Source organism: Lissotriton helveticus, chromosome 3_1 (genome assembly GCF_964261635.1).
Source record: "Lissotriton helveticus chromosome 3_1, aLisHel1.1, whole genome shotgun sequence".
NCBI lineage: Eukaryota > Metazoa > Chordata > Amphibia > Caudata > Salamandridae > Lissotriton > Lissotriton helveticus.
This window is the reverse complement of record NC_136061.1, coordinates 554,095,904-554,117,159: the sequence shown is the minus strand read 5'-3', so window position 1 is coordinate 554,117,159 and position 21,256 is coordinate 554,095,904. Positions and strand designations below refer to the sequence as shown.

General features: G+C 43.8%; 1 protein-coding gene across 2 annotated transcripts in view; it reads left to right on the top strand.

The window, feature by feature from the left end:
• The window catches only part of LOC144822683 (peroxisomal bifunctional enzyme-like), a 465,075-nt gene that overhangs the window by 193,561 nt on the left and 250,258 nt on the right, over positions 1-21,256 (top strand). For both annotated transcript variants that reach the window (XM_078680458.1, XM_078680457.1), the window contains exon 4: positions 1,536-1,720. In XM_078680458.1, the coding sequence (XP_078536584.1) occupies positions 1,536-1,720 (185 nt within the window). The remainder of the gene's footprint in view (positions 1-1,535; positions 1,721-21,256) is intronic.

Below are 21,256 nucleotides of genomic sequence, written 5' to 3'. Positions count from 1 at the left end.
AGGATGGCACAAAGTTACAATATAGCTAACCATGTAGCCAGTGTTAGCCTCTCACATTACAGCACTGCACCCTTTTTGACACACACAGCAAGCTCACATAGGGGTTTAGTACACCCTCCCTGATTCAATAAAAACATCTCTGAGCTCCTCCCTCGTAGAGAGGGGGTTGTAGCCCACACGAAGACTAGGACCCCCCCATGATGAAGCATGACACCTCTGGTGTGTGAGGGGAACCGTCCTGAAAAGGGAATCCACCCCCCCCCATCTTGCATGACATACCTTATCTAAACAGTTAACTAACCTCCTCCTAATCCGGACCTGTGGCTCTTTTCTTGTGTGACATTAGTTTGGTGGGGAGTTTGCTAACGCAGGTCCTTAAAACTCCTCAAGCCCTCAAGTGTATTGAGGGTGATTCTTCTGCCAGTTTATCAGTTATTCTGCAGTAGTTCCAGTGCTGTTAATTCGGATGCAAGTAATATTCATTAGTATGCATCTTAATTAAAACAGCCCCAGAAACCCTGGTGCAGTGAGATTCACCTGACTGTTCCAGTCTAGGTGGAAAGCAGCTTTCACCTGGGCTGGTCTCATTACCCATATGTCAGTCAATGTGCAAGTATGATAAATATTGATCTTTACATTCAGTCCAGTCCTATACGTTCAGTTCAGTCTGAATCGGGAATATTTTTCTTTATATTAAATGTGAACCCTTGTCGCCTATATACTTAACACAATTGTGGAGCATAGGAAATCATCTGCCTCCATCAAATATAGCTAACATCCAAGGCTTTATTTGTGCCAGGGGCCACCAGCAATGATTTTCGAGGACTAGCACTCATGTTTCTGCATCACTATCATACAGGGAGAAGGCAGGAACTTGCAAGAGTGAAAAAAAGTGGCAGGAGGTGTGTAGTACTGGATTGAATGAGGCCTCAAGCAAATTCAAGACTAAGCAACCTTGTTATTGAGTGGGCTGACATTTAATTGCACCAGCTGCGGGGTTCTGAGCAGAGCTATGGCCACCAACAGTTATTCTTTTACAAATTAAGCACTGCTAACATCCCAACCAAACATTATTCTGCCCTCTGTGCTATGTAATACTACAAAAGGTTTTTTGGTTACATTCACGAGCAGCAGTTGGCCCGTAAGCAATGCTATTCATATCTAGCAGGCATCCGACTTGGTAAACTGTGGTAGCTCGGGGAGAGAGCTCTCTGGAACTTAAAAGAGAAAAAAAACAAGAACTTCTGCACTAAGTTAGACAGACTGTATTTTAATTACACTTTATTCTATTTAAAATAACAAACTCGGTATTAGACTGAGAATGCTTTAGAACATATCAACAGAGATCGCACTTATATATTAAGAAATTTTAAACATATTAGTCGATTCTTTTAAAATGCATTGTTGTGGTTTTAATTAACTGAAACAATAAAAAAAAATTCACATTCGACTTGGTAAATCATGAAAGTGCAGTGTCTGAGATACAGGTGGTGAGCACACATCAGTAAAAGCATCTTTCATTTTCTTTTATTTAGGTGCTGACATACGAACATTTGAAAACATTGGTCAAAAGAGGGACCCACCTGGAAATTTTCTGGAGGATCTAAATAGCGCAGCTGAAAAAAGTGAGAAACCTGTAGTTGCTGCTATTGAAGGGGTCGCTCTCGGAGGTGGTCTGGAGGTTGCTCTTGGTTGTCATTACAGAGTAGCCCATGTGAAGGTATCTTAATTTCTTTGTAATATTTGTCTGCTTTTATGTTTTGTGAAAAAAATATAATCCCATGGGGACACAAACTCTCATATCACATAAATTCAGCCCATATATTAGAAATGGAATTTCGATACTAGATAATGAATTATATAATTCTTCTTTATTTTTTTGTTAAAAACATTTCATAAAGTTAAAAACAGTACATTATAAATGCAACAACATACATATTATCACCACATAGCATACATTTTTTCTTATATTAAAAACCCACAGTTCTTTTCTGGAAGAAATTCCTGGTACATGGAAAATCATACAGGGGAAAGAAAAAGGAGAGAACACAATGGACAATCCTATCTGTCATATGGATACATATCAGGGAACTTGAATGTAAGAAAATACTCCAGGACACAAATTGATTTTGGTATCTACCGAGTAAGCTCTGTCCCTTGATTATGTGAAACTGGGCGTCGACGCGTTTCTATGGGCTAATTACATTTAACCATCTTTTTCAAGACCGAATAGATATGTCTCTCCTATATCAGGCACTGGATGGTTGCCAATTTTGAGGAATCCCTGTGAATAAACATACTTAGATGAGTATTGTATATAGAATTACTCAAACCTATCTAGTGAAATCACATTATTATCGTCATTCATGATTTAGATCCTATTACAATTGGAGTTACATAATTCATCTATCATTTATTCTGTTTCATCAGCTTCATGGAACCACCTCCTGGGCTTCTATTTAGCTGTCATCATTATGGTCCATTTTGAGTCCAGTTATAAACAGTTCGACAATCATTTGTTTTTTTTAATTAACTGCGTCATGCAAACAAATCTTGTTGTTGCTATTTGTTATACATTATTCATTTTACATTTCTTATCGTTGCTGAATGTCATCGAAGCGTTATCACAAGTTAAAAACATTTCTTACATATGGGCTCTTAATATTCTTACTATTCACCCTTTATGTCTAGAAGCCCCTTTATCCCTTTTCCCATTGTGATTTGTACTATGTAAAAAAGAGAAGGAATCATAGGTATTGTTGATGTCTTTACCTTATATCATATTCATCTTATTTATTTCGTTCACTTTTCTATTTTGCATTTCTTTTGCATTAGGTCATTCACCTAGGATTTATGGAGAGATATTTCCTGTGTTAATACCTTCTATTATTCTAAGATTCTTTCACCTAGTCATCTAATTTTTTGCCGCTATTACCTTTTTATTTGTAGTTTTCCCTCTAGGATTTTGATGAGCAGCGTTACAGTACTACAGTTCCTTGCCGCTTTTTTCTGTGTGATAAAATACATACACATGAGCTGATATTCCAATTATTAATTCTAATTTACTTCTTATATACTCCGGAAAAACCCCCTGGGGTAGTACCGTACCTTTTTGGGTTCTGTTACTATTCCCAAAACGATCCTCTTAGATGTTGGTTTCTTTGTCCCCTTTTAAAAAATCGATTTCATATGCTCTGCACCTTTCTATTTCTCACTAAAAAAACATCACATATAGATAAGATAAAATGTACAAGCATGCCGTGAAATAGTGCATTTTACAGCACACTTTTCACATAAATTTGCTAAAATGCATTAAGCACTGAAAGAGCACTCCTTACATATTCAAATCATTTCATGGTGTCCCAAGCATATGAAACCTGACATTCCCCATTTTTTTCAAAATGTAGTATGGGTACCCTTATGTTCAACAAATCACCTCCAGTGTGCAAGGGCGAGCATTTCGTCATGGCTGCCCCCTTATGCCATGGGTGCCCGCTTATATCAAAAGTAAAATATGCCAGTGCCAGAAATTAGCAATTTATGCCATCCATATATTATAGGAGACCATTATTTAAAAAATACCTAAGTATGTCAGGGCCAGCATTTTGTCATGGGTGCCACCATGTTGTAGTAGATAACAGCAACACATAGTAGACCATTTTAAAATGGGAAAACATAAAAGCAGGTAAAAATTAGAGAGAGACCCCTTACACCCAGGGGATTAGAGTACTAGTATATAGTGAAAAAAATATAATCCCTTGTGGTTATGGTCGCCAGTTAATCTGTACAGTTGCTGGTCCGTCTTGGGATGGTCTAATTTAAAAAAACGGACACCCTTTGTTATTGGGCTCCTGCATTGTTGGTTCTAGTTATCTGTTATTGCCTCAACATGCCTAACCCTAGGATGTAGTCCCCGTAGAAAAGGTCAGGCTTGCTTTGCTCGCTCACTACAATTCAAGGCAATTATTATGCCCCAGATTTTTCATAGATCAGGTCAGCACCCTAGTATAGGTGGTATCTAAAATAGAAATTGCTGAGTTATGTTCTTATACCAATCATCCAGTTATTATGGAACTTAAGCTTTGTCAATTGTTTTGATGTTAGGGTCATGTGACATGCCTTCCTAGAAACAAATTCGGCTCAAGGGTCCTATGATGTCACTTTCTGTGATGTCATCGAGGTTAAAGGGTATGTATTGTCCCTTCTATTATCCCTGGCAATTCAGTTAATCAACGTCCATGAGCATATGTTTTACTGTTTTGTCCTTCTTAGCTGTGGTGTTAGACATCTTAAAATGCTTGATTTTTTTTACAGCCTTCCTGCTTATTTAATTTTTTGGGTCTTGTGGAAGTTGTTCTTTTCAGTGTCCGATTCACACTCCCAGTATGCTACTCAGATTAGACATTGCTTTTAGTAGGGGTGGAGGAGTTGTATTGTTGACATGCCTGGGCCATTCACCTGTCAGAGCATTCAGGTGAGCCATGCTACTTTCGGATTTGCTCAGTATATATTAACTCTTGTTTTCATACTCAAACTGTGTGTGCTTATCTTTATATCCAGACATGCTGTTCCTCTGGCATGTCCATTACTACAGTTGTTCTGCACTCTTTGAAAGAGAGAGGGGTGTAATCCTGACCTTGAGGAGATGAAACTGCAATGTCTACTCTGTTTCTCTTCTACTCGCTACCCTCCTTCCCCCTTCGAGAATCTGTAGGTTGAGTTACTTGAAGTCACCGCCAGCAGATCATATTTGGTGGAGAGTGTGGAATAGCATTGGCCCACTCATTTAAACCTCCCATATGCCCTGCTGGGTTGTAACAAAACCCATCTATTCTGGTGTTAGGAAAAAGTCTTTTGGTGTTAAAAAGGTTTTACAAAGAATGATTTATCATCACTCACCCACATGTTATTGGCTGCCAAACAATCCATAGCAACTAACTTATTGTAAGGAGATCTTGGTGCCCACCCTGGAGGATTAGTCATGAAGACTGCTTTCTCCGCCTAAAGGCCGCGAAATAGATTAAAAAAAGCAATCATTTGTTTCAGACCTACTGGGATAAACCCAATCAGCCTGAGATTAAGCGAGAAAATCTTTGCCTGACCACAAGATGGTCGCCACTGTTGATCTCACCACGATGTACTTCGACTCCTGGACAATCAAACAACTGGTCATCAACCGTACCTTGATCTTAGCCCTCATCCAAACTGGATCCTGCACACCCTTCAGGACATTTACCCTGTGAACTTTCCCTCGACTGCTGAGACCTTGCTACCTGACCGATGCCTGGTGGAGCTACCCCGATAGCTATAGGGGAGATGGGCTGTGGATTCCCTCCTCAGCCGTCACCTACCCAGCTGGACATTGGATTGGACAGACCTTCCTTCATCTCTCCTGACGTTATCTCCCTCCTTCCCTCTACACCCTTCCCTCTTACCCCTATCCGACCTGGAACCTGCACACCCTTCATGACATTTACCCTGTGAACTTTCCCTCTGAGACCTTGCTACCTGATCGATGCCTGGTGGAGCTACCCCGATAGTTGTAGGGGAGATGGGCTGTGGATTCCCTCCTCGGCCGTCACCTACCCAGCCGTACATTGGGCAGACCTTCCTTCATCTCTCCTGTCGTTATCTCCCTCCTTCCCCCTACACCCTTCCCCATTATCCCCTATTTATCCCTCCTCCATACTCCTTAAATGTGTTTCGTATAACCGATGTAAACTTTAACTGTGTTTAACTGTGTAATAATGTGATTCGTAATGTAAAGCACTCTGATTCCCACGGGTCTAGCCAGCGCTATATAAAACTGATTAAATAAATAAGACTGTGGGCCAGAATAGAATTGAAAATGTTGATACGTGATCTACAAGATGATTATGATGGGGATCATTTCTTAGTGCATGGAAACGCTTAGTTGACCACTTCACAGGGAATCTGTGTCAAAGTCGTACCTTTGAACTCTATAATCTCTAAAATTGCTATTTCAGAAATTGCTTAATTTAGACATTCTGGTTATGAAACATGTCAAGTCAAATATTATTTCCTCATACTATCATTCTTATAGAGTGATTCAGTCAGATGTTACTCTGCTTCAGTTGGGGGATTTATACTCCTTCGCGGAGAGGAGGGAACATCCATGGAAGTTATGTTATATAATTCGCTGTCCATTATATTACATGTAATCTGGACGGCTTAGTTTATTTGGTTTGTTTGGAGGAAAAAGAGGTGTTTGGAAAACAATGTTTAATTCCACCATTTATCCTTGATGCGATTCTCTGTTTCTTGAAACATGTCCAGTTCCAAAAAATTTTACTAATGTCTGGCTGAGTAAAGGACTGACCCGATTCAAAAAGGGGGTGGTGATGGACAGAGTATCTGAATTAAGCAGAACACTCCTACCCAGTCAAAAGATCAGGACTTGATCCATCACCGTTTTTTAGCTCACTGCACCATCCCAGTTCAGAACCTGGCTACATGCAAATTAGTCTGACCCTGGCCCAGTGCATCATGGGAACAGGGCAGACCAAACTACCAAGCCAATTCTTTACTGGAAAGGAAACAAGCTTCCGGGTACCGGTTTCTGGCATTACAGCCATCTTCGGCCCGGCTTGCTTGAATCCTGATGGTGCAGTGAGCAAGGGACTCACATCTGAGCATACCCTTCCACACTTGTGGTGGCCAAAACGATTCAAAAAGGGGGTGGTGATGGACAGAGTATCTGAATTAAGCAGAACACTCCTACCCAGTCAAAAGATCAGGGACAGACTAATTTGCATATAGCCAGGTTCTGAACTGGTATGGTGCAGTGAGCTAAAAAACGGTGATGGATCAAGCCCTGATCTGTTGACTGGGTAGGAGTGTTCTGATTAACTCAGATACTCTGTCCATCACCACCCCCTTTTTGAAATTATTTTGGCCACCATGAGTGTGGAAGGGTATGCTCAGACATGAGTCCCTTGCTCACTGCACCATCAGGATTCAAGCAAGCCGGGCCGAAGACGGCTGTAATGCCAGAAACCGGTCCCCGGAAGCTTGTTTCCTTTCCAGTGAAGAATTGGCTTGGTAGTTTGGTCTGCCCTGTTCCCATGATGCACTGGGCCAGGGACAGACTAATTTGCATATAGCCAGGTTCTGAACTGGGATGGTGCAGTGAGCTAAAAAACGGCGATGGCTCAAGCCCTGATCTGTTGACTGGGTAGGAGTGTTCTGATTAACTCAGATACTCTGTCCATCACCACCCCCTTTTTGAAATTATTTTGCCCACCATGAGTGTGGAACGGTATGCTCAGACATGAGTCCCTTGCTCACTGCACCATCAGGATTCAAGCAAGCCGGGCCGAAGACGGCTGTAATGCCAGAAACCGGTCCCCGGAAGCTTGTTTCCTTTCCAGTGAAGAATTGGCTTGGTAGTTTGGTCTGCCCTGTTCCCATGATGCACTGGGCCAGGGACAGACTAATTTGCATATAGCCAGGTTCTGAACTGGGATGGTGCAGTGAGCTAAAATACGGTGATGGATCAAGCCCTGATCTGTTGACTGGGTAGGAGTGTTCTGATTAACTCAGATACTCTGTCCATCACCACCCCCTTTTTTTAAATTATTTTGGCCACCATGAGTGTGGAAGGGTATGCTCAGACATGAGTCCCTTGCTCACTGCACCATCAGGATTCAAGCAAGCCGGACCGAAGACGGCTGTAATGCCAGAAACCGGTCCCCGGAAGCTTGTTTCCTTTCCAGTGAAGAATTGGCTTGGTAGTTTGGTCTGCCCTGTTCCCATGATGCACTGGGCCAGGGACAGACTAATTTGCATATAGCCAGGTTCTGAATTGGGATGGTGCAGTGAGATAAAAAACGGTGATGGATCAAGCCCTGATCTGTTGACTGGTAGGAGTGTTCTGATTAACTCAGATACTCTGTCCATCACCACCCTCTTTTTGAAAATATTTTGGCCACCATGAGTGTGGAAGGGTATGCTCAGACATGAGTCCCTTGCTCACTGCACCATCAGGATTCAAGCAAGCCGGGCCGAAGACGGCTGTGATGCCAGAAACCGGTCCCCGGAAGCTTGTTTCCTCTCCAGTGAAGAATTGGCTTGGTAGTTTGGTCTGCCCTGTTCCCATGATGCACTGGGCCAGGGACAGACTAATTTGCATATAGCCAGGTTCTGAACTGGGATGGTGCAGTGAGCTAAAAAACGGTGATGGATCAAGCCCTGATCTGTTGACTGGGTAGGAGTGTTCTGATTAACTCAGATACTCTGTCCATCACCACCCCCTTTTTGAAATTATTTTGGCCACCATGAGTCCCTTGCTCACTGCACCATCAGGATTCAAGCAAGCCGGGCCGAAGACGGCTGTAATGCCAGAAAACGGTCCCCGGAAGCTTGTTTCCTTTCCAGTGAAGAATTGGATTGGTAGTTTGGTCTGCCCTGTTCCCATGATGCACTGGGCCAGGGACAGACTAATTTGCATATAGCCAGGTTCTGAACTGGGATGGTGCAGTGAGCTAAAAAACGGTGATGGATCAAGCCCTGATCTGTTGACTGGGTAGGAGTGTTCTGATTAACTCAGATACTCTGTCCATCACCACCCCCTTTTTGAAATTATTTTGGCCACCATGAGTGTGGAAGGGTATGCTCAGACATGAGTCCCTTGCTCACTGCACCGTCAGGATTCAAGCAAGCCGGGCCGAAGACGGCTGTAATGCCAGAAACCGGTCCCCGGAAGCTTGTTTCCTTTCCAGTGAAGAATTGGCTTGGTAGTTTGGTCTGCCCTGTTCCCATGATGCACTGGGCCAGGGACAGACTAATTTGCATATAGCCAGGTTCTGAACTGGGATGGTGCAGTGAGCTAAAAAACGGTGATGGATCAAGCCCTGATCTGTTGACTGGGTAGGAGTGTTCTGATTAACTCAGATACTCTGTCCATCACCACCCCCTTTTTGAAATTATTTTGGCCACCATGAGTGTGGAAGGGTATGCTCAGACATGAGTCCCTTGCTCACTGCACCATCAGGATTCAAGCAAGCCGGGCCGAAGACGGCTGTAATGCCAGAAACCGGTCCCCGGAAGCTTGTTTCCTTTCCAGTGAAAAATTGGCTTGGTAGTTTGGTCTGCCCTGTTCCCATGATGCACTGGGCCAGGGACAGACTAATTTGCATATAGCCAGGTTCTGAACTGGGATGGTGCAGTGAGCTAAAAAACGGTGATGGATCAAGCCCTGATCTGTTGACTGGGTAGGAGTGTTCTGATTAACTCAGATACTCTGTCCATCACCACCCCCTTTTTGAAATTATTTTGGCCACCATGAGTGTGGAAGGGTATGCTCAGACATGAGTCCCTTGCTCACTGCACCATCAGGATTCAAGCAAGCCGGGCCGAAGACGGCTGTAATGCCAGAAACCGGTCCCCGGAAGCTTGTTTCCTTTCCAGTGAAGAATTGGCTTGGTAGTTTGGTCTGCCCTGTTCCCATGATGCACTGGGCCAGGGACAGACTAATTTGCATATAGCCAGGTTCTGAACTGGGATGGTGCAGTGAGCTAAAAAACGGTGATGGATCAAGCCCTGATCTGTTGACTGGGTAGGAGTGTTCTGATTAACTCAGATACTCTGTCCATCACCACCCCCTTTTTGAAATTATTTTGGCCACCATGAGTGTGGAAGGGTATGCTCAGACATGAGTCCCTTGCTCACTGCACCATCAGGATTCAAGCAAGCCGGGCCGAAGACGGCTGTAATGCCAGAAACCGGTCCCTGGAAGCTTGTTTCCTTTCCAGTGAAGAATTGGCTTGGTAGTTTGGTCTGCCCTGTTCCCATGATGCACTGGGCCAGGGACAGACTAATTTGCATATAGCCAGGTTCTGAACTGGGATGGTGCAGTGAGCTAAAAAACGGTGATGGATCAAGCCCTGATCTGTTGACTGGGTAGGAGTGTTCTGATTAACTCAGATACTCTGTCCATCACCACCCCCTTTTTGAAATTATTTTGGCCACCATGAGTGTGGAAGGGTATGCTCAGACATGAGTCCCTTGCTCACTGCACCATCAGGATTCAAGCAAGCCGGGCCGAAGACGGCTGTAATGCCAGAAACCGGTCCCCGGAAGCTTGTTTCCTTTCCAGTGAAGAATTGGCTTGGTAGTTTGGTCTGCCCTGTTCCCATGATGCACTGGGCCAGGGACAGACTAATTTGCATATAGCCAGGTTCTGAACTGGGATGGTGCAGTGAGCTAAAAAACGGTGATGGATCAAGCCCTGATCTGTTGACTGGGTAGGAGTGTTCTGATTAACTCAGATACTCTGTCCATCACCACCCCATTTTTGAAATTATTTTGGCCACCATGAGTGTGGAAGGGTATGCTCAGACATGAGTCCCTTGCTCACTGCACCATCAGGATTCAAGCAAGCCGGGCCGAAGATGGCTGTAATGCCAGAAACCGGTCCCCGGAAGCTTGTTTCCTTTCCAGTGAAGAATTGGCTTGGTAGTTTGGTCTGCCCTGTTCCCATGATGCACTGGGCCAGGGACAGACTAATTTGCATATAGCCAGGTTCTGAACTGTGATGGTGCAGTGAGCTAAAAAACGGTGATGGATCAAGCCCTGATCTGTTGACTGGGTAGGAGTGTTCTGATTAACTCAGATACTCTGTCCATCACCACCCCCTTTTTAAAATTATTTTGGCCACCGTGAGTGTGGAAGGGTATGCTCAGGCATAAGTCCCTTGCTCACTGCACCATCAGGATTCAAGCAAGCCGGGCCGAAAGACGGCTGTAATGCCAGAAACCGGTCCCCGGAAGCTTGTTTCCTTTCCAGTGAAGAATTGGCTTGGTAGTTTGGTCTGCCCTGTTCCCATGATGCACTGGGCCAGGGACAGACTAATTTGCATATAGCCAGGTTCTGAACTGGGATGGTGCAGTGAGCTAAAAAACGGTGATGGATCAAGCCCTGATCTGTTGACTGGGTAGGAGTGTTCTGATTAACTCAGATACTCTGTCTATCACCACCCCCTTTTTGAAATTATTTTGGCCACCATGAGTGTGGAAGGGTATGCTCAGACATGAGTCCCTTGCTCACTGCACCATCAGGATTCAAGCAAGCCGGGCCGAAGACGGCTGTAATGCCAGAAACCGGTCCCTGGAAGCTTGTTTCCTTTCCAGTGAAGAATTGGCTTGGTAGTTTGATCTGCCCTGTTCCCATGATGCACTGGGCCAGGGACAGGCTAATTTGCATATAGCCAGGTTCTGAACTGGGATGGTGCAGTGAGCTAAAAAACGGTGATGGATCAAGCCCTGATCTGTTGACTGGGTAGGAGCGTTCTGATTAACTCAGATACTCTGTCCATCACCACCCCCTTTTTGAGAGTAAAGGACTGAGGCCTATGATCCTGCTTTCCCTTGTACCCAAGATTTAGAAGTGATTCTCAATGGTCAGAAAAATTATCCCTGGCCTCCAGAGGTACCAAGGACAAGAAGGGCACCTTTGCAGAAGAACCAGATGACCAGGTCTTAGGGAGTAGAACAAGGACTTAATTGATGAATTCTCACATCTTCTCACCATCCCATTGATCCGCCATGTTCATACCACACTATTGGGAGACTGTAACCTCCCAGGCCTCATAATCTAAAAAGAAACAGAAATACCCTCTTACAGCATGTCACACAAGCAACATACCCCAAGGACCACATCCTCAAACGTGTTTTCTCAGCATCACCAACAATCCAATGGAGAACACCCATATTATGGACTGGACCAAATACTTTTCCATCCCTATCTCTCTGCTCAGCATCTTACCAACAAATGAATGTCAATACAAAAAAGAAGACCTAACCCTCAGATCCTATGGTGACTTCTCCTTAGACAACCCAATACTTAACTTCGGCTCTTACCCTTTCAGCTCCACACCAGACACTAACACCCTTCTAAACAATTTCAACACTCTTGTGAAAAACTATGTGAACTTCCACTCCCCAATGAAATCACGTAAATGCAAGCCAAAGCCTTCGGCAGCCTGGTACTGTAAAGTCCTTGCTGACAATAAACAGTCAATCTGCAGACAGGAAGGAAAATAGAAGAAAAGCAAAACTTCCAATGACCTAAGGATACTGAAGTATCTCTGTGCAATACGCGGACAGCTCATTTATTTATTAAAGAAGGTTCTATTTTTCTACCCTCCTATGGGATCTTTTTTGTGTGGTGTTTTCACTTTATTACTGTTATAAGTGTTTTACAGGTACTTTAAACATTGCTCTCTAAATTAAGCCCGACTGATCCACGGCAAGCTACCAGAGGGTTGGGCACAGGTTAATTTAGAGTTGGTTTGTGCCTCACCGGACAAGGATTGTGGTTGCTGCTCACGCCCAGTCAACCAACAACCAAATTTCTTATAGAATTTTTTGTTAAATATTTCAAATTAATATATATGCTAATGTGAGTGCACCAGACATCAGCCGAATCCAGAATATCCAGAAAATTCAAAACAAATAGAACACATAAGGCCGTTCATAGTTTTACTCCCTTCTGGGAGCATTCATGCACGATCCAGAGCTGGAGAGCTAATCATTAAAGTTTACATAAAAACTTTCCCCCAAATATTACAGGAAGGGAACTGGTCAATTCAAGCTTCATTTCTTTCAGTTGACTATGGTTGTTGGGTGTCTTTACTCCTGTGCAGTAATGCCACCTACGCTACCTGTCCTGACAAGATCCTAAAGATCACAATTTTGATTGTCCTTATAATGCTAGCAAACTCACAATAGTTGCAGTAGCATTTGAACAAACTATTATCTGATCCCAACGCTTTCTAGACAAGAGATGAAAATTGGCTGCTGTCAGAGGATCTTCTTGAAAAGAATAGCATCAACTGTAGAATGTTCAAAGTAAGCCAAAAATAGATTATTTCATTATGTTCAGACGACCATCCCCATTGACCAGAACAATTCAAAGGTTACCCATTAGTCTGAAGAGGCTAAACCTATTCGGCCCTTTTCTCCTTTTTCATCACTACTTATTTTCCTTAATTTATACATTTTGTTTCCTATTTTTACATCTTTTTTGCTGTTCCTCTTCCCCTAACCCTACTCAGTTTCCCTTATTTGATTTTTTTAATGTCCTTCCATCACTAGGGAGAAAGCATCGTTGCCCACTCGGGCATTTTTTGCCCTTGTTCCTATTTATTTAATACATTCTAAACACTGGGGACAGAGTCATTTGGACCTTTTCAAACACATTTCAACACTAATCCCCTTGTTTCAACCAAATAAGCAGCTTACAGTCATGGCAGTCATGCGCTTCTTAGGCATGATGGCCTCCTGATTAACCATAGTACCTCCTGTAAGCCTACACGTGAGTCTGTTGCTGGAAAACGTAGCTTAACAGTGGTCTCAGACAGAGGATCAATGGAATGATCTAGTGGGAACACTAACAACCTGTTGCAGGGCCGGCCTTCCCTGGACCCTGTTCCACACACCATTGTTACAACGGATGCTTGGGGAGAGGAGTTGGCCTAACGGCTAGGGGCGCTCGACCTTGGACCTGGGGATCTGGGTTCGAGTCTCGGTAACGACGCCAAAACCTCCTGTGATTCTGGGCAAATCACTTAATCTCCCCGTGCCTAAAATGAAAGTAACTGGAAACGTAAAATGTAACGTAACTGGAAAATATGTAAAGCGCTCTGATACCCGATTCGGTTCGGGTCTAGTTCGCGCTATATAAAACTCTGCAAAAAAAAAAAATGAGATGGGATGCACACTTACAGGATTTGACAGTGCAGAGCCTGTGGGAGAATAAATACCTCGGTCTCCACATCAACTACTTAGAGCTTCTTGCTGTTCACCTAGCATTGAAAGCATTTCTACCTCACCTAATAGGCAAGGTTGTCCTAGTCCTGATGGACAATATGACAGCCATTTATTACCTACAGAAACGGGGGAACACGCTCTCCACAACTGTCTCATCTGTCTCAAACCATTTGACGTCACCATATCCACCTATTAGTGGAGTAACATCCGGGGATGGACAGTGGTTTGCCAACCTACTCAGCTGTATGCTGCAGCAAGTCCACAGGTGGGAACTCCACCCGCAAATACTCCACCATTTTGCAAATGGAGTTTCTTCAAATAGATCTCTTCGCAACCAAGGACAAAGCAAAATGCCCAAACCATACCACACCCATAGTCCAGTGGCAATGCAGTATGAATGATTTGTTTAATGACATTTGTCTAAACTTTTCCTCCTCTCCCTTTTCTTCCATTTGTGCTTCCGAATCTCAGGCAAATGTCTCTCACAATCATCCTGATAGCTCCCACATAAGCTCACCAGCCCTGATTCGCAACTCTCCTAGACCTTTCTCTTGTTCCCCATGAGAAGCTCTCCAGCAGGCAAGACCTTCTCACGCAGAACCTCAGACTAATCAGGCACCCAGATCCCAGGTCCCTTAACCTAGCGCTTTGGCTCCTGAGATCATAGAATCTGGATACCTAATTCTTCCCCCTGAGTGCATAAGCATTCTCAGGGAAGCCTGTGGACCTACCACTCAGGCATGCCATGCAGCTAAATGAAAGAAGGTTGTATGTTATTGTCACTTCAAACAAATTGACCCTTTTAAGGTTACAGTACAACGTTGTCTGTTACTTGCTGCATTTACAGACCTCTGGCCTAGCCTTCATTTCTATAAGATTACATCTAGCCGAAGTAGCTGCCAATCTTCTAAATAGGCAACACATTTCTCTTTTCCATGTACCAGTAATTAAGGCCTTTACAGAAGGTGTCCGAAGCGTGAATCCACCATGAGTCCTACCTGCACCCTTATGGAATCTTAATATTGTTCTCACACGACTCATGGGCCCTCGATTTGAGCCCCTTCACACTTGCCCCCTTCAATTTCTTCTTGTAAAGTGTTTTATTTTTAATTGCTATTGCCTCAGTCAGGCGTGTTAGTAAGTTTCAGGTATTACCCTTGGAAGAACCCTTCTTCCAACTCCATAGAGACTGGGTTGTCCTTTGCAACAACCTCAAATTCCTTCCAAAGGTGATTTCCACCTCAATCAATCAATCAATCAACCTACCTGTCTTCTTTAGGTATTAGTTCCAGGCAATGCGACTCGACTGTAAGTCGGACCCCCGGAGCTACACCGACCACAGGTCCCCTCTCCCCCTCCTCGCCCCTGGTAACTCGCAGAACCACCATTCACCGGAGCACATGCTTCCCGAAGACCTCATTTGACACCTGTACCCGGTATTCCATGAGGACCCCCCCAGTTTTTCCCCCCAGTTATATTCAGCAATTCTCAGTAGAAAGACCTTAATAGTGACAAGAAACTCGACTAATAACTGCGCAAATAACAATGCATTATGATATAAATATATGTAAATGTGCTCTGATGAATCGCTACATGATGCAAAATGTCAATAACAATATGTTTAAAAAAAAAAATCAACCTACCTATCTTTTTTCCACAACCAGACTCCGTCGTGGAGCAGGAGCTCCATATTTTAGAAGTCAAGAGAGCCCTCATGTACTACATTGATAGAACAACTTTTAGAAAGATTCAACAACTTTTTGTTGCTTTTTCCCTAACTGATAAAGGAAAGGCTATATCCAAAACAGCTATTGCCAGAGGGATAGTTAGATGCATTCAAACATGTAATGCTAAAGCTAAAAAATCTTTACCTGCTCGTCTTAGATCACAGTCCAGTCGAAATAAAAGAGCATCTATTGGCTTTCTGGGGAATATACCAGCAACTGCCTTATGTAAAGCAGCTACTTGGACTACACCACACACTTTCAGTAAACACTACAGTGTACATGTTATAGCTCGCCAATAAGATAATGTGCGTCTGGCAGTGCTATGTACACTTTTCCAAACAACTGCAACACCCACAGGTTAGCCACCTCTGTTGTGCAGGACGGCTTTACAGTCTATGCACACGATGTGTATCTACAGCCGCACATGCCTTGAATAGAAAATGTTATGTGTCCTGTAAGCATCGGTTTGTGGCATGTAATGCTGTAGATTCACATACAACCACCCTCTTCCCTGGACACCTAATGCTGTTGCAGTTTTCTTCTAATATATGTCCTTCCTCTTATACATGGGCATCTCTTTTCTTATCACTTTGTTTTACACTCCGTCCTCACCCGCAGTGCGGGAAGACAATCTAACAATGGAGCCAATCACCATGAGTATTATCACCAAGAGGAGGAGTGGCTCTACCTCGTGACTCAAAAGACTTCTTCTAAGAAAAACAGCCTGCACACATCTGGACCCAACACTAGATGGCAGGAGTATGCACAAAATGTGAATCTACAACACTGCATGCCACAACCAGATGCTTACAGGGTGTGTAACATTTTCCATATAGATGTAGATAAAACATAATTCTACAGTTTCTTGATTCAAACACAGATGCACTCACTCAGTTTTCATTGCAATTAAAAAAGGGGGTTTTATAGGCACAAAAGAGGAAACACGTTTCAACTTCCAATAGAGTCTTGATTACAGTTAGTCCCCAGTCTTCCTTTAAAGAAATTACCTGTTCTAGAGAACATAAACCAAACATATTTAAATTCGATCAATGTAAATTAAATTATTCGTAACACACAATGTCCCAAATTCCATAAAACCATACCATGGTTACTCTTTGGTTAGACTTTGAACTCCTTATGGGTTTTATTTATTGCTCTGAATTTCAACTGTTTCAAGTTTGTACTCCCTCATTACATTTGAGTATGATTGTCGCTCCTTATTTCAGATAATAATCCAAGTGGGACCCTCTGGACCAGTCCTATTCATATTTTCTTATAAGCAATATATTCTCCATTTCATAGTTCTGGTGTGGAAAAGTAAATTTTGCCATGTTCTGTGTCCCTACGCCTCATCCATCATGTGTTATGTGTGCATGATCAATATGCATATGTTATTCCCCATTTCTGATTGAAGACGCAATTACAGTTGTGTCCACCTCTAATATGTTAGTTTCCAGTCCTCGTGAATACTACGAATATCAGGCCTATGTAAAGTAATGTTGCCACGTTTCTCAGTGTGCACGTTATTCCATTATAAAGTCCCCGTTTCTAGGCCTCAAGAGGGCCCGGACCCTGGATTCAGCTCCTGTCTCCTGAAAGCCTCGCTGAGGAGCGATACAGCCCCCACCTGTATCCTCGACCTTTCACTTACTTCCTGCCTCGCAGTGCCCGGTGCAGCCCGGCTCTGCCTCTGAGTCTGCCAAAAGTATGTTATAGTTCCAGCTATCAGTTCAGTCCTCCTCCTCTGCATTCCTAAGCTACTGAACTGCATCAATAGTTTCCGTCATTGTCTAGCCTTCTCGTCTCCACGTTAGAGAAATACTGTATTTAATGGTCATTTAATATTCTTCATCACGCACTACATGTAGAATAATGCATGGTCCAGTCTTAGAGTCAGTTAGCCTTTCCCCTCATGACTTCTAGTTTATATCAACATGTTCCCTAAACATTAGATACCAGATAGGGTTTAGGTACATGTCGCTCCGACCCTCCAGACTCTAGTCTCTGCTCCTAGCACAGAGTTCGTAGCCCCCAGCTTCTCCTAGTAATACGTCATTGCCAGTTTTCGCGCACCATTAGGTTAGAGGTCCCGGCTCCTTAGGTAGCCCCCTCCTATGTGTCCGCCCATTCATGACATATTCTGTTACGTTCTACATCACATGTCTAAGTAAACTCCCAGTTACACCTCTTTCTACTGTTATCTCTCGCGACTGTTACACGTCACGCCTTCTGCTCCACCCACTGTTACGCCTACTGCAATGTAATGCTATGTGTTTGCGCTATGTATATAAGTCAATGTTGTTATTAAATGTTAGCGCGCTCATCCCAGACCTAGCCCCAGCAGCTGCTGGGTCACCCTATGCAGGTTGTCCTGATCCTGTCCTTATGCTGTAATAAACCTGCAGAAACTCCTACTACCTCGAATCTTGACTCTTATTTATTGAGCTATCTGTTATGCTATAAGTCTAGTCAAAAATAGGGTATTATTTATTTATTTACCACATAATGGCGCCCGAATAGGGACTTGCCCTTTCCCCACGCGTCGGTGAAGCCACGCCGACCCCCTGACCCTCTGCAGTCGTGACGGAACCATACTGGCCAAGTGCAGATATTTCTGCTTCAAGTATCCCTCAGGCCCACGGAGGAGACGGAGGAGGCGGTCCAGCATCCGAACGAGACGGTGGAGGAACGCGGCGAGTCCCGACCAGAGCCCAAGCCGAGAGTCCAAGGTCCGAGGTATCCGGAGGTCCACCCGTAACTGAAGTCCGAAGCCCGAAGTTCGTCGTCGTAGTCCAGTCCCGTCCGAGGCCTTCCGTTCCGTGCTGCCCGGTGAGTACCATTGCTGGGGTAGTGTCTAGACAGGGTCAGTCTAAATTGACTCCTGGTCCGTGGGTTGGTGGTACCCAAGCCCACAAACGAAGTATTCACCTAGGTGGATACGGGTCTTGATGTGTTCCTTTATGGGACCGGTATGTTCCGTACTGTTATAGCAGTGCATCCAGTAATTCTAGTCTGTTCCGTTCTCGAGAATTCTGTTCTGTTTCTGTTTTCAGTATTTTCAGGTAGTATTCTGTTCGAACTGTTATTTATAATGTTGTTTAATGTATTTCCAATGTCGTGGTATGCCTGAATTGTTTTCCCAATTGTTAGTGTTTTTCGTGTATTGTATTGTGTTCCGATTCAAGTTTAGAATGCCGCTCTTTTCCAAGTTACGTCAGTTAAAAACTAGAAAGGGTCTGCTGGAAGCAGCAGTTCCTGTTCCGCCTAGGGACAGTCCAGGTCACTTTATGTATCAGAAACATGGCATAAGCGCCATATTGTATCTAGATTTATGGGTAGAATATACCAAACAGTTAGAAGAAAAGTATAGATGGCCCGTATCGGGTACATGGGATGCCGAATGTATCATGCGAGTAGAAGAAGCATTATGGAAAAAGAAAGCCAGACAGTCACAGAAAGATGCCATCGAGTTATGGCGTAAGGAAGCGCATAGAAGAACGGAAAAGGAAGTCAGAAAGTCAGAGTTAAGTAGAGAATCCCAAGAACGAGCCCAAGAAAGAGAATTAATCGAGATAGGTGAACAAGTCAAAGCCGAACAGTCAGATAGACAGAGGCATGCCCTTATTAAGGGTATGTATCCTCTCCTTGCCGAAGGCTTGCCAAAAGCGACCCCAGAGGCACCCAGTAATTTCCCGCCACCATTAGTTCCGACCAAGCTACGTCACAAACCGACCGCAGCTGATATTTTTATTTCGTCCTATTTGGACGACACAGTTCCAGAATATGCAAATCCTGTTCGCGCTCCGCCCGTCCCTGTAAATCAGGCACTTCCCGTTCCTCCAGGCACCGGAGTACCTGTTGCGGTACCCCCGGGTCAGCCTGCCATACAAGTTCAGCCCACGTTACAATTACCGACCCTGCAAGCACGAAGAATGTCAGTCGACGATTCTAGTCTAGGGGCCGCAGGAGGAGGTCCTCCTCAAACCCCGCCGCCACACAAGCGTTTATCAGCACTCGAATTACATGCTCAAGCATCACAGCGTACTCCTAAAAGTAATAAGTCTGTTACAGAAATCAGACAAGCCCTTGCCGAATGTGTCTATGACGCAGTCCCAGGCGAGTATAATATGGTTTTATATTCCGTACGCGTAAGAAGGGTGACCGAGTATCTAGTCACCTTACCGAATATGAAAGAAGATCTAGACAGAATATATCGTTTCATCCGTACAGGGGATGATCCAGAAAGTATTGGCGAGATTATGTCTCAAAGGAAAGCCGAGATTCAGCTCATGATATTAAAGTTCCTGATCAATTGTCTAATAAGAGAACAAGATTACCCGTCTAAAGATCCCGCCGAAATGAGAATCCTGACAAGGTGGAGTGATAATATAGCCGAGGGTAAGCACAAGACCATTAGTGCCATGGAAAGTATGTACAAGAAAATTCGTAAAGAAATAATAAGGTTACACGAACAGCGTAAAGCAGCACAAGTAAGCGAGAAAGAAAGTATCTCTGATCCTGAAGAGGAAGACGAGAATCCCGCCAGAATAGCGTATGTAGGAAAGTCCAGATTTCCAGATCGCCATTTACGCCTAGAACCCAAGTCTGTTTTTCATCATCCAGCACCAGAACAAGTTTCTCTAGAACAAGTATTTCAAGCTACCGATCACATTCTGAAATCACGAGTCGGTTATAGCGAGTTAAGCACCATGCATGAACAAGAACTAGCCCGATCAGCAGTCCGATGGATTACTGATTCTACCACTTTTCCAGACGAAATAGTGGCACAAATGTTTCTGAAACTGCCCCCAGCCGAGCAACGACTGGTGGGTATGTATATGATCCAGCACCTCATTACTCTGTATGAGGGTCAACATTCTGATCCAGGCCCGTTACATGATATCCTGAACGAGTTACTCCAGTATAAATGGAGAGGTCTAGGTACCGATTTAATTAGTGTTATTCTAGAACAGCGCCACAAGTATAGAACGTTCCTGAACCCGCATTTTGTTCATGTCTCACCCCCAGAAAGTAAACCATTCTACATAGACAGACAGAATCCGTTACGAGAAGTCCACCCAGTCCAAGGGGCGGGTGGCGATATGCGACGAGTGTTTGTATACACTCCGATTTCAAAGATGGAACTCCTCGAAATGAAAAAGCTAATTCCCTGTCATGACAAAGATCCAGCAGGGTTCCATAGAGAATTAAAAGACATGCTCCGTATGGGAGAATACACGTACCCAGATATCATTAAAATGTTAAAGGTTCTGCTACCCGCAGGGGTGTATGAAAAGTTAAAGGAAAAAGAATGGGAGGTGGGAGAGAAAAAGATAGATTGGACAGCTCTAGAAGCTGAAGACAAGGCACGAGTACCAGGTACCGGTCTTGGAGATAAATGTAAAGAGTTACCAGAATTATTGATTCAAGTTTTACCCAGATTATTGACAACTAGGAAAGAAGACTGGGATGCAATCTCAGCCTGTAAACAGAAACAAGATGAGGATATTAGTGATTTTTATTCTAGATTTGAGAAATGTTTCAGTATTAATAGTGGTCTCAAGACAAGTAGTGAGTCATACCCTCATCTTTTCGTTACCAAATTAGTCGAGAATTCAAGTCCACAAATTAAAAACCGAGTTTTGAAAGTCGAAAGCACCTGGCAAGCAAATACTCCGTCCCAGATGCTCCAGATGCTTCAGTATCACCAGAATAGAATCAGAGAAGAGCAAGAACACG